Here is a 13426-nt window from a genome sequence, read left to right on the forward strand (position 1 = left end):
AATCAGCAGAAAAGGTTGTCCACAGATACAGTTTCATGGACAGGACATTATGATTTCTCCTACAGTAAAAGCTTTTTGCTGTCTCCTTTTCCCTCACTCAGTTTCTCTCCCTGGCCCCAGCTGGCACTGCCTTTGAGTACAGCCATCATACTCCCTTTAGAAATTATTTTTTCAGTTCACTGAACTGGAATACCAAGTTTAAGGTCCATAAAATCACACACAGATATTTTAGGGAAATTTGAAAACTGGAATTGGACTTCAAACAGAAGACTTACTGCAACATTAACTATAAAACTGCTAGTTCTCCTGCAGCAGCAGCAGCTCCCCTTTGACCATGATGGCATTATAAATCTGGATATAAGGCTTAGGAGCTTCTTTGCATACACATAAAATTGAAGTACATTAAAGGGAAAATATATGCTCTAAGTACCTTGTGAATTATGTGTTTCAGTGTAGTGTTCTCCACACTGGACATGCATAGGAGGCAGTATGAAAGGATGTTGTCTTGGCTGAAATAAAAGCACAAGGAAATAAAGCATTAGCTACAATTTTTGCAACTGAAACAGGAAAAATGGTTCTCTGCCCTTTCCACTGAATACTGCTCCTTCTTACCCAGCCAAAAACACATCTTGGCAGCTCCTTATAGAACAGAGAATAACTTCTTGTAAATTGCTTGCTAAATTTTGTTACAGAGTCCAAAACTGACCAGTTAAGATTCCTTTAAGCTCAACCACTTCAGAAAACAACATCCACAATTTCAGCTCTTTTAAAATGCTTCCCATTTTTATTAAAAGCCCTTGCCCTTGAAGAATTAAACCCAAACAAAACAGACACCTAATCAGGACAAAAGCAGACATGGAACAAATTCAAGGACTTAGGACACTGTTATACACGCAGTAAGTCCACATATGGACCTAAAATAACTCTGTAAATTACACAAACATTGAATTCCTTAGATAATGAATTCGAGTTTACTCCAATAACCTGCACTGAAAGAATTTTTTTCATGCAAATCTCAGAGGGGGCAATTCAGCATGAAATCAGCAGGATCATTTAGAGAAAATAAGTCAGAGCTGATGCTGTACTCCCCAGCTTTGTCCCTTGGTAAACCAACGTGTTTTGCAATTCTGCTTTGCCACCTGCACTGCAATGTCCTGTCTGGTGTCACTGAGCAAAGTTTATGAAAACATATTTCAGTATATGAAGTAAGCAGAAAGACAAGGAAGACACTCCTGTCTCATGACTGTGTCCTCCTTAGCAGAGAATAAGGGCTTTTCATCCAGGCTGATTCACATAGCTCAAACTATTAAGGAAAACTGTGGATGCCCAAGGCAAAAAACCCCACATAATCTGCCTTTGTGTGCACATGCACCAAATAAGCACCCTGCAAGTTTGCTAGCAAAGAGGGGGTGGGGAAGGGGTAAGATTTACATTTTCCATGTAAATGGTGAGAAGCAATATGAATCAAAGATACTGAGCTCGGTATGAATTCTTGAAGAAAAAATAGGTGTGTTAAGCCAGAGCTGGAAAACAGCAAGAAGTATTTTTGCTACAAGAATTACTTCTAAAGGTTTAAAACCCTAGTCTCACTGAACAACCTGGGCCAAGGAGACTGCTGTTGACAATTTTAGTAGAGGAGCTGAGGCAGGAGCTGATGCTGGAAAGCCTAACAAATAGAGGCCAGAGGAAAAGTGCAAGGAAAGTGACTTCTACTAAGAATGCATACATCTGGAGCAGACAGTTTTCTTTGTGATAGATGCTATGAAAGGTATCTGCAAGAAATCTGGAATTTTTATTTCTAAGACCCATCTGCCTCCTCTGTAAAAAGAGAACCCTGGGGTCTTCAGAACAACAATAGCCAAATTAATGATGGCTTGGATTTTTTTAAAAATCAGGTAATTAAACATACCATTATATTAAGATCTCCTACACTGAGGTTTTTTTTTTTTTTTTTCTGGAAAACCAACATTGCTGGGTGGTCTGACAGGAAAAAGAGACAGCAGAAACCATGCCAAAACCATACAAAGGGTCTTGATCTGAAAGTAAAGAACATGATCCCTAGTGAAGTGGCACAGCCTCACCCCAAAGATTCCACTTCACTTCCCATTTCTGCCTACTGATTTATTGCTACACAAGACAAATGAATAGGTAGGTGTAGGAAGGTATGTGCAGTTCAGACAACAGTCAGAAGGGCTTTTTTTTTCCTCCCAAAGAGAACTGTTCCAACAAGTTAGCAGAACGATTATGAAAAAGGCAGCTGAAAGTTCACTGCGAGCAGACAGCAGGCCAGCGCACTTTTCAATTGGTGAGCCCACATTCTTCCTCTTGATCTTCCCGAGATTCTGGGGATTTAAAGCTTGTTGCATGCTTATGCTTAAAACAAAGTGGCAGCACGATTTGTTTTTTCTTTTGAAAGAGCAGATTTCCATTTTTCATATATAATTTAGAAAGCAGCTCACTTATCCCCTTCATGATATTACAGAGGCTGTAGCATAAAAATGCAAAGCATCATTCATTTTTTCACCTTCAGTTTTTCATAGTCATTTCCAGGTTTCTAACTCATAGATACCAAAAATATTGTAAATATGCTACAGAGAATGCAATACACAGCCTGCGTATTGCATCATGACGCCTTAGAAACACCTTAACAAAGGAAGGACAAAGAAACCTGGAGGCAGCTACAGCAGCTTTCCTGCCAGTGCCTGGGACACAGAGAGTGCAACTTTTAGATCTAATGCATTCTGTATATACACACAGGAAAATAACCTGCGTTGAAATCTGCAAGGATAAAGCTATCTTAAAATCAGTACCTGCTTAAGCCTAATTTTGGAACATTTTCACAAACTGTAACCACACTGTGGGGAAATGTCAAAAAACACTTGTCCACATCACCTTTCTGCCAGGCAGCAAGAGGGTAATGGACTTTTTGCTCTGGAAAGGTCTAAAAGTAGGTATAACTTATACCACACATGAAAACTGGAAACCCGTGCAGAGATAATATTGCCCTCTGTGCAAGGAACCAGCAATGCTACTGTTACAGAAATTAAAAATCTGTCAAATAAGATAAAAAAATACTGACATGCTAGATGCTAAAATTTAATCCAAAAAGAGTTTCTTTAGAACAGACAGGAGAAAACAAAAAGACTAACATATGATTTTTTTTTTTTTGTAAATATTTCAGGAAAAAACACCCAGTTTTGTCAGATTGATAGTGTTTCTGGGGATTAGTTAAATGGAAATAAAAACAATTTAAGAAAAACTCTGATTCTAATAGTTTAACTTAAATTAATGGTAACTTCACACATAAAATAGGGTCTTAACCCAAGAAGCTGCTAAATTGTACGTAGTCTTTATACAAAAACATGAGGATTGAAGAACTGTGAAATGTAACATTTCATAATGACTAGATTTGAAGCACAGAGAACAAGACACTTCAAATTCTTTCTAGAGGATTATTTTCTCTACATATTGAAATAACCTCAATGCAGCAGAAAAGATGCTCAGTTTCTGCAGGACAAATAAAAATATAATGCTTTGAAGACTGTAATTTTTACTACTCAGTGGTGATATTATCCAGTTAATCAATCCGGGCAGTCACACCCTTGAAACTCATTCCAATCATATTGCCAACAAGAAATGAGTTAATGGGCTTAGTTGAAATTTAGAAAGTTGTTGATCTTACACAATGCCTCATCCCACCAGAAATGGTATAGATATTCTTAAAGACCTCACAGTGGCACGTACCAAAGATGACCTACTCCAGGTTGGCCGTCGTCGGATAGGGGGAGGAGAATTTGATTGTCTGTGGAGGAAAAAGAGAAATGATAGAAAACACAATATCTCAATTCTGAGTCAAGAATGAATGGGAAAAACAAGATGTGAAGAATCTATTCATATTGCTCATTACTGAGATTTTCAGATATATGAATAAATGAAAATAATTCAGGTTCTCCTTTAAACACAGGAAACGTTCCCATTCCAAACTACACATGCCTTTTCATCATCATCCTATTTGGCTCACTTGGAAACACAAGAAAGAAAAATTCTGGTTTAAAATGAATTCAACATGTCTCTTAAGTAAAAAAACTGAACATGGCAGACAGGTACAGTCTCAGGTGACTTAATGTGAACATTAACACAAGGACAATCTTATGAAATTGATAGCAATCACTCCAAAGCAATGCACATAGATCAGGAAGAAAAGGAAAAAAAAAATCTGGTTAGACAATACTAGCAGAGCCACATACAAGGTTAGAGTAGCCAGGTGCAGTGGTAGGAACAGGGAGTACAGGAGATAAAAAAAATACGAGGAAGGGAAAGAAACAAATTGAAAGGAGGTAGAAATATAGTGCTTACGTGAAGAGAGGAAAGGTGGAATTTGTCCTCTTACAGTTTCTGATCTGGTGAATGATGTTATGTGCAATTAGAGGAAAGGCACACGGGAAAACAAACAACTATCATTTTAACACAGAGAGCAGGAAAATTATTTGGCTAGAAAACACACACTGGCATATGCTGTCATCAATATCTGAAGCACTAGCACACAAGCTTATACCACATGAGATCATGGTCAGGAGAGCAGTTCTAATGACCTAAACACATTGAAACTCATTATTTCACTCTTTGACTTTGTGACATCCCCTACCTTTATTAGTCCAAATATCTGCAAGTGGCCTGTGAATCTGCTACGTACAACACTTTCATAGGACCCACATACTTATGGTTCAGTGTTTAGGAAGAAACATGATCAAAAGCTATGGCTTCTGCAGTCTGGATTGGGACTGGTGAAAGAAAGTTCTCTCTGTTGACCCCAACACAGCTTCAAAGGGGAAATATCCCAAGGTGACCCACTATGGTATTTTGCTTTCTTTCTTGACTGTGACAGGGAAAACAATCAGGAGCTCCCTTTGAATTTTATCCCTCTGGAACCATTAAAATTGAATTTCGTATTGGACTATTGGCATCCATTATATGCTGCTAAGAAATGTCTTTTCCAGCCTTTCATTCACTTCCCAGGAACTGCAAGCAACATGTAAAATCTAACCAACATCTCTTTTCTGTCAGTGAAAAGATCACTCAAAGCAGCTCACCTCACTGGACCCTCCTATGCTCTAACTCACCATATGTCAATATAATGTGGGCACTCGTGAAAGACCTTCCAATCTTCCCCTCACCATTTTGGCTTTATTATCCAACAGATGGCATTACCCAGCTGAACAGATGGGATGTCCAGCTCTAACTAGAGTTGTTGATAGAGATGAGACTTCTTCATGGTAAGTTTTGCAAGAATTTAATGTTCTCTGTTATACACGCCCAACACACCATGAAAATTTCTCAAAACCCTAACCTTTCGAAAGCCAAATTTATCTCAGTCTGAAAATGTGTACTGGTAAATGAAACATCTCAACCAAGAAACAGATTTTTCAGTTAAAGCTAAAGCCTAACGAATTCCTCCTTCAGTTAGAAGGAATCCACCTGTGTGAGAGGACTAGCTCAAGGCCAGGTTCTAAGTGCTCAAACCAGAGCCTAAAGGAGACTTCAGGTTTAGATTTACAATCTCTGCTGTGTTGCGGCAGCACAGCTACGCAGATTAACACACCCAGGTATCCTCCCTCGTTCAGCATGCATAAGAGGCAGATAAATTATCCTGCCCAAACTAGAAGATGACAGCCTCCACTTTCCAGCACCTTTAGCTGCTGGATGGGCAGTGCATCTGCTGCTAGAGCTCACATTTTGACATGCTGACCTATGTCACCTTTCACTCCAGTTTAGGCTAATACTCTGGGCTATCAACAGCAGACACCAAGACCTTCAATTCAAGACTCCCTGTAGGATTTGGCTGCACGGGGAGCACCAAAGCTCACAAGGCTCAGAATGAAATTTCATTCTCAACTGTCTGTACTTGCTTTTGGTTAAAACAAAACCAGAAAAAAAAGGGAAAGGGGAGAAGAATAACTGACATATATGACTAGGAAAAAAAAGAAAACCGAAACCAAAAACAAACACCACCCCACCCCCTCAAAAAAAAAAAAAGAAGAAAAAATCCCAAAAACCAAACAAAACCAGTCACGCCAAAACTCAGATCAATTCCAAAACAAGGTGTCAGAAAGCAACTGTGAAGCAAGAGTACTCACTCTGTGCAGATTTTGTTCTGTTTGTAAAACTTGTGTCTTGATGCAAAGAGACGTGAAATATATTTAGCATTTTCAAGATCATCCTTTAAAAATGAGAAAAAAAATAGGAAAAAAAAATCATTTCTTTTGTTATTTTTACCAAGAAGTGACAAAAGCTTTTTAAAAATCCAATTGCAAGAATGCTGGGTAAGGTCTACCATGGCCTTTTCCATGGTCTGCCATGGAATTTGGCTCCCAAGAACACATCTAGTGGTCTCAGGAGCACTGAAATCCAGTGGTGTGCATTTACACACTGCCACTTCACTGCTAAGGCACAGTATGGAGGGACTGCAACAATAAAATGGCTCAAGCTTGCTGGTCCAGTTTCTGTACTGGCCTTGGTTCAGGGAGATGTAGAGTGATCTTACACAGCACAGAACAGCACCACAGCCCTCTGAGTTCCAGTAGGTGCACACATGGTAGCTCATGCCCAGTTTCTACTTATGCTGCTGTATTTATACCATTCTAAAAGCACTTCAGCTTTTTTACAGACTTCCCAGCATAGGACATTTCAGGAGGCTTGGAAGAAAACACAGAAATTAGTAGCTAAGTGAAGTTAATTTCTCTTTCTGCTTAAAGTACAACAGGAATGTGAGGGGGGTGGTGTTATGCAAGTGAGCCTCCTTGGGAAAGTGGAATTTTAAAGGTTTATTTTTACATAAGTAGCTTTCATGATGACAGTGATCAGATCTTTTTCTTACTGTGTGAAAGAGTACATTCTCTTCTTTGTTGATCAACTCTAGAACAATTGAAGACTTGTTATGAGCAATATTCCCAATGTCATTCCACCTGCAGAGTAAAAAAATGCACTGGAGTTTGCCAACACATACATTGAAACATTTCACAAACACAGTAAGAATCCTTTAGTCAACATCAGTCTCATTTTATGGGAAAGGTTTTCAGTAACTTTTTGGTGAAGAAACCTGGTCAGGAAAACAAGGAAATTAATTTCTGATTTAAAGTGACCCAAAGCAGGAGAGTTAAAAGTTCTCTTTAAAAACACGAATTTGAAGACCCACAATAGAAGACACATTGAAAACACAGTAATGATAACCATTTTACTGAACTGTGGCATTTTGGAACTGATTGATTTTAGTGACATGTAACAGATCTTTTTTTTTTTTAAGTGTCATTCTTCTGCAGATGCTGTTTTTACCTTTCATTCAGTGCTAATTCTTGATAAAGAAGGCTAAGTTGACAGCATGGTTATGTAGGCTATGCATACCATGTTAATACTCTGGCCTTATGTTTGCAATCTTTTTATTTTTTTTCCCAAGTAATTGTCAGGTTGCCCAAGATCTGAGTTATAATCGCCTTACAAATAGCTGACAGACATTTGCGTACATTGCATGCAATCCCCGGGTATGGAAGGGACTTGTTTGTTCTGTTTGCAGCATGCATTCCTCTTCATGTCACGGCAGGATGCTCGCAGTGCATATTTCCAGAGAGTTAGAATCCCAGCACCAACTCTCTTTTCTACATGTAAAGAAACTTCTTGCTTTTGTCACCTGGCCCAATTAAAGGATTATCTAATTCCTTCTCAAAATTACATATGCAAAACATCAGCTACGGGGAAAAGGGAGCACCAACATTTTTTAAGCTGACTAATGAAAGCTCTTTTAAGGCAACCCTCCCCCCAAAATTCCAGCTGAAGTCTGATATAAGCCTTAGCTACTGACTGAAAATCAGTGCACCTCAAAACCCACAACTTTTAGGCTGCACAAAATTCCTACTCTGATCACAGGGATTAGTAAAAATCCACTCCAAGTAAACAGTAATAGTAATAAAAATACCCACTAGAAGAGTAGCAAAGAAAAGCAAAACTATCCTGCTTGGAACCATGGAGATTTCTAGCAACATTTTCATACAGAACAAACCCACAAAAGAAAGTTAATGGATAAGTCATTCTTATTAACCAAAATAAACTGCAAAAGAAACAATAGAGTGACACAGCCATGATTTTTAAAATCACAGAACAAGAAATTTGAACGTTTTTTTAGTGGGGCACCTAAATGTGGCAACCAGATTTTCAGAAGTGTTGAGGTCTCAGGCTGCCAGCTGTGAGGTTTAACAGATTTGCATTCAGAAGCATCAAAGAAGAAGACATAAAGACAAGAGAAGAAAAGGGATGAAAGCCTTGTAAACTAGAACAAGATACATGACAGGCTACTACAACTTTCAACATCCAACCCATTCACAGACATCAGAAATTATTCTTTATCTCTCTTTGGGCCAGGAGACCAATCCTGAAAACAGCAAGGTTACTACTCCTTAGAGGATTGGCACTATTACAGTCACATATGCAAGTAAGGAAAAAATCCCACATATACAGCTCTGGAAAGAAATTCACTTTAAATACAAAAGACCCTCATTTTTACCTATAGATCACAGTCGTCCTTCCAATTCTGTTTTTTATGAAGATGCCCATGAAGAAAATACCAAGGTGTATGTCATTTCCATGGTTATCCTGCAGAGAAAGGATAATAAATTTCAACAGGTCAACAGGTTTATAGGAATGCATGCAGAAGTACCAAAGAGAAGCCCTTCAGTGCGGATGCAGGACCAACCTACATTTTGCAGCTTGACTGGACCCTGATTTTCATTATTTAAGAGCAGTTAGCACTTAAGTGGATTCATTGTGCTGATTAGTGAGAACAGAAGAAGGATAAATTACCTCCAAGTTCACTTTCAAACACCATGCAGACCAGAAACTGGCATTCATTGTATAATATCCCACATCCCCTCTCTTTGTGATTACAACTATCTAAAGCCTGTAGGAATACCAAAGGCAATAGCTCTCTTTCACAGTCATGGTATTTCTCCAGACATCTGTTAAAACATGTACAGATTTCAGAACACCACACCTGGAGATGGAATCCCTCTCAAAAGCTCTGCCCTTCACACTTCCTCCTTTAAGTTCTCCATGTAGAAGTTCACAGCATGTCACCCCAAAAAGTACTTTCATCTCTATGCAGCTACATCCTCTATTGATTTTCAGTTGTTGGGTTAAATATTCAACTGCACACACCTCACAAAAACAATGCAAAACCAGTGGACTCGAAGAAGTCCTATTGCTTTTGCACCTACCCATGTCTCCTTGCAGGCTCCTATTTAAAAAACCACATTCTCCTGATCCATTTTGCAATCTGTTTTCTTAAAAAACCTTTTCCTTTTTTTTTTTTTTTTGCTACAAAAGCTTAATACTGTTGACAAAGAGGTTTTTCTACATTTATCAGCGAGCAAGAACAGTTCCCCCTCAGCTGCATGTATATAGTATATATATATATAGTAATTGATTCACACTTTAAAGTGGTAAGCAGAAATCACACTAACACCATGAGTGTGGCTAGAAAACATGGCTAGAAGAAAGGATATGAGAGAAGTTAATGCACTATGCCTGCACACACTGTACAAACCATCAGGTGCCCCTGCATTTTAACAGACCAGGTTAGAGCTGTTCTCCTGGCCTTGCTGTGCTTGATCCTCAGAAGGCAACCATGGAGTCTCTGCACCTGTTTAACTACTGAGTGCTCGGCCTTTTGCAGACAAACCATGGCTGGCAATTCATCCACAAGCCAAGAGTCAGCAGTTTAGTCTGATTAGAGGACAACACATTCTCCTGCCTTGTGTCACAGGGAGTTTTACAAGGCAAAAATTGGGAATATGTGGGGGAAAATGTATGTATTTTTCTACATACAAGTACATATGTCTACGTGTGTGCGTGTATACACACAAATACCCAGATGGAAAGAAAGACATGTAATTCTAATAACATTTTCTACCTGGAAAAAAAGAGAAACTTTTTGTTTTCCCCTTTGAATACAGTTCTGTTTGTGTCCATGACCAGCATGCTGCTCCTTAACTCAAGGCTAACACCTTCCTGCCATTTTGTAGAGCACCCAGCCCACTGTTCATACTTGCCTTATGGACACATGAAATAATATCTAATGACACTTCCAACTCAGAAATCTGTTGCAGTAGTGTGCAGCATTATTCCAAATCAATTTGAGGAGAGCTTTCATTTCATTCATTGGCAATAAACATTCCAAAATTTTTTTGGTGGCTTGAAAGTTTTTTGCCATTCCTCCCCTCCAGGCCAATTCTGAGACTGGTGCCGAAAGATCAATTTTGACTTCAAAACAGGCAGGAAGATTGTTTTGATTGGTCTGCATTTGGGTTTGTTTTTAAATTCAAATTTATCTTTAACTAGCAGGAAAACCACTCACAATCTACCACTTATGGTGTCTGGGTAGGTTAGCAAAAAGAAATGGGTCATGTTGGGAACAGCGGTTTTCAGTTTCTCAGCACAACTGTATCATGGCAGCATGTGCTCCATAAGGCCACACATCCAGACAATCCATGGCAGGATGGGACTTACAGCGAAGGGAACGTGACTGCAAATGCAAAATAATCCCTGAAATTCCTCCTTATTAAAAATGCATGGAGGAGCTGCATGCACATATAGGGAACTAAGGAAAAGTGAAGTTAATGCTTGGAAAGTAGCAACTCAGAAAGACACGAAAAGGTCTCATTTTCCTATCCTGTAAAAGATGACCAGAGCTGAGATTCATTTGCCCTGGCCACTCTCCCATAGACAGCACAGGAAAGAAAAACAAGGAACATCTCTTATTCCCAAGAGAGCACACCCTAGAACATAGCAACCTCTTCTGTAACAAGGATTTTCATGGAAGAGAAGCAGCACTATAGGCCTCAGTAACCCTCATGTTGCAATGCCCATTCAAACTACCAGCAGCCATTTCACCCTCTGAAGCAGTTAAACAAGTCCTGTCTCTTTTGGACAAACATGACTTGCATGCAGACCAAAGGCTGCTGCAGAGTTCTGCATGGCTTGATTCAGAGGTTCCTTTACAATATCCACTGACATACCTTCACAGGGAAAATTTCCTGTCCAAACCCATCCAGACGTTCCACTTCATTGATGTACATTAGCTCAGCCTCTGCTGCTGTAATGCCACTGAAATTAGATTAACAAAAGGCAGCAAATAGTTCAATATTACACACACACACACAAATATACCAGCAAAAACAATGTGAGTTGCACAAACCACTTGGGAAGACACTTTGGAAATGCTGCCTGGAAATGCACAACACAAAGGTAACTTTCAACATTAGGATCCTTTTCAGCAAGGGGGGAAATTTTACTAAATGTCTCTAAGCTAAGGTACAAAGCACAGTTCAAATGACAGGAGGAACAAACAGAACTGATCACATTACTCAGCTTCTTCCACACACATAAAATCTTCTCCAGGCTTTATTAAACCACCAGGTTGTGGATAATTTTGGACGGACAACTTGAACCATAGGGGTGCTAATCTGCCCGAATATTATACAAGGCCACTGGAGCTTCCTAAAATGACTTAAAAGGAAAGACCTACATTTTCAAGTTGGCTGTTCAAAAACACAGGCACTAAATCCAAAAGTTGAACAGATTCTCTTTCATAAGAGAGAACAAACCAGCTGAAAACTTTTACACACGTGTCTACACATGCTCCTGTCACAGCTCAGGAATTCAAACAGATTTCAATTCTCAAAAGCAGGTCAGAATAGATTGCAGGTTGCTCCAAAAAAAGCCACTATTAATTTTTCTCCTCTTTACTCCTCCTTACCACAGCTTACAAACAGAAATATAGGAACCAGACAAATATCTGGGAGAAGGGAGGTGGAATACGATCTACCTGCTGAAGTGAGAGGAAGTATTTGCTCTTTGTGTTGCAGAAATAGCACTATAGAGCACAGCAGGTGGGAAATCTTTCCTTTCAAGTCTGTGAGTTAACCAAGATCACACAAGCAGCCCATGGCAGGGAGAGAACAGAACCAGGCCTGTTCATGGCCAGCTTGGAAGCTATTCCTTTGGTTGCATCAAAGGCCCAGGCTTGCATTGAAACTCAAAACTGAGAAGGGCCTTAGAGATGGGTATTTGTCCTTTTACAACCACTGTCTCTCATGTAATGGGGAATGCAGCATCCTTCACATAATATTCCTATTGCATATGACACGTGGGCACTGCCATTTTTTCCCATAACAGCACTCTAGAGGTTTGAACACTTCCACCACTGAAACACCTGGACAACATGAAAGATGCCTGCTCACAAAGAAGGTTTTTTTACTGAAGCACTAATGCACACACTCCTGGCTCATTAACTAGTAACACTATACTGTGTCTTCTCCTTGAGACTTCAAACCCAATTCCTGTTATTTTCATTTCCATTACACTGAGAGCATCTGTATCCCCCTCCTCTTGAAAGAGGCCCTGGGATTGCCACCGACCAAGTCACAGGGTCTTTCACATCAGGATTTAAATGAAATCAGAAAGAGAAAGGAGTCTGCTGCATAGCACCAGTAGGGTTACACATGCTCATTAAACTTAAGGGTGTAAATGCTCGTTCATTTGGGATTAAGTTCCTCAGCCATTTTGTGTTTACAAGAGGCAGATAATCTTCTGTGATAGACTAATTAAAAATCCAGTGACACAAAGCATAATAGCAACTTGGAGATAAGCTAGTTAACCACTGCCAGGAATGCATGGGGAGGTAGGGAAGTACTAGAACGATGATAAAAATTAAAAAAAAAAAATAGCACAAACTTTATCATGTCAAGCTCACCTGTGAGTTCGGTGCTCCTGAGCAACCTTCTGAGTCAGGTCCTCCAGGACAGCCTCGTCCTGGGTCCAATCCTGTAAGAACATGAAGCAGCATCAAAAACTAGTCAGCCAAAGAGAGAGAGGATAAAATGGCAGACAGAAATTTGACAGCAGACAGTTCAAGACTTGTAGTTACAGAGAAAGAACCTATCACTGACCACACTGAAAATTCAAAGCATGGGATGCTGAAAATATGTGAGAAGAACACAAAACTCTGATTTTTTTTTTTTTTTTGAGAGGGTAAAGAGATACTGTTAAAAACACGAGTAAGGTCCTCATTATTCCAAAATAGAGAACAGACTACAGAGTGCAGATAAAGGACCTCTTCCTGGGCAAGTACTAAACAAGTCCTTAAAAAATTTGGAAATCTACAAAATAATATTTACCTTTTAAAAACAATATAATACACAGACCATGGAAAAATGGAAAATTAATTAATGAGTATTTTTTGAAAATAAAAAAATGGAAAATTAATTCATGAGTATTTTTTTGTCCTGCAACATACAGGTAACGTTACTCAATCCCTTCCTCACGTTAAATGGATTGAGTTTTGCTACTTCTTCAAAGATTCACTAAAACCTACTTTATGCTT

At 39.2% G+C, this 13426-nt stretch overlaps 1 protein-coding gene across 1 annotated transcript in view; it reads right to left on the reverse strand.

Annotated features, from left to right (window-relative positions):
• PTPN14 (protein tyrosine phosphatase non-receptor type 14) overlaps positions 1-13426 on the reverse strand; it is a 110068-nt gene that overhangs the window by 22731 nt on the left and 73911 nt on the right. Inside the window, exons 6-12 of the mRNA XM_084203138.1 lie at positions 12797-12867; positions 11061-11148; positions 8552-8640; positions 6875-6962; positions 6135-6217; positions 3745-3802; positions 431-509 (exon numbers count right to left, since the gene is read on the reverse strand). Of these exons, the coding sequence (XP_084059264.1) occupies positions 431-509; positions 3745-3802; positions 6135-6217; positions 6875-6962; positions 8552-8640; positions 11061-11148; positions 12797-12867 (556 nt within the window). The remainder of the gene's footprint in view (positions 1-430; positions 510-3744; positions 3803-6134; positions 6218-6874; positions 6963-8551; positions 8641-11060; positions 11149-12796; positions 12868-13426) is intronic.

This window comes from Fringilla coelebs (genome assembly GCF_963513975.1).
Source record: "Fringilla coelebs genome assembly, chromosome: 3".
In the NCBI taxonomy this organism is placed as follows: Eukaryota; Metazoa; Chordata; class Aves; order Passeriformes; family Fringillidae; genus Fringilla; species Fringilla coelebs.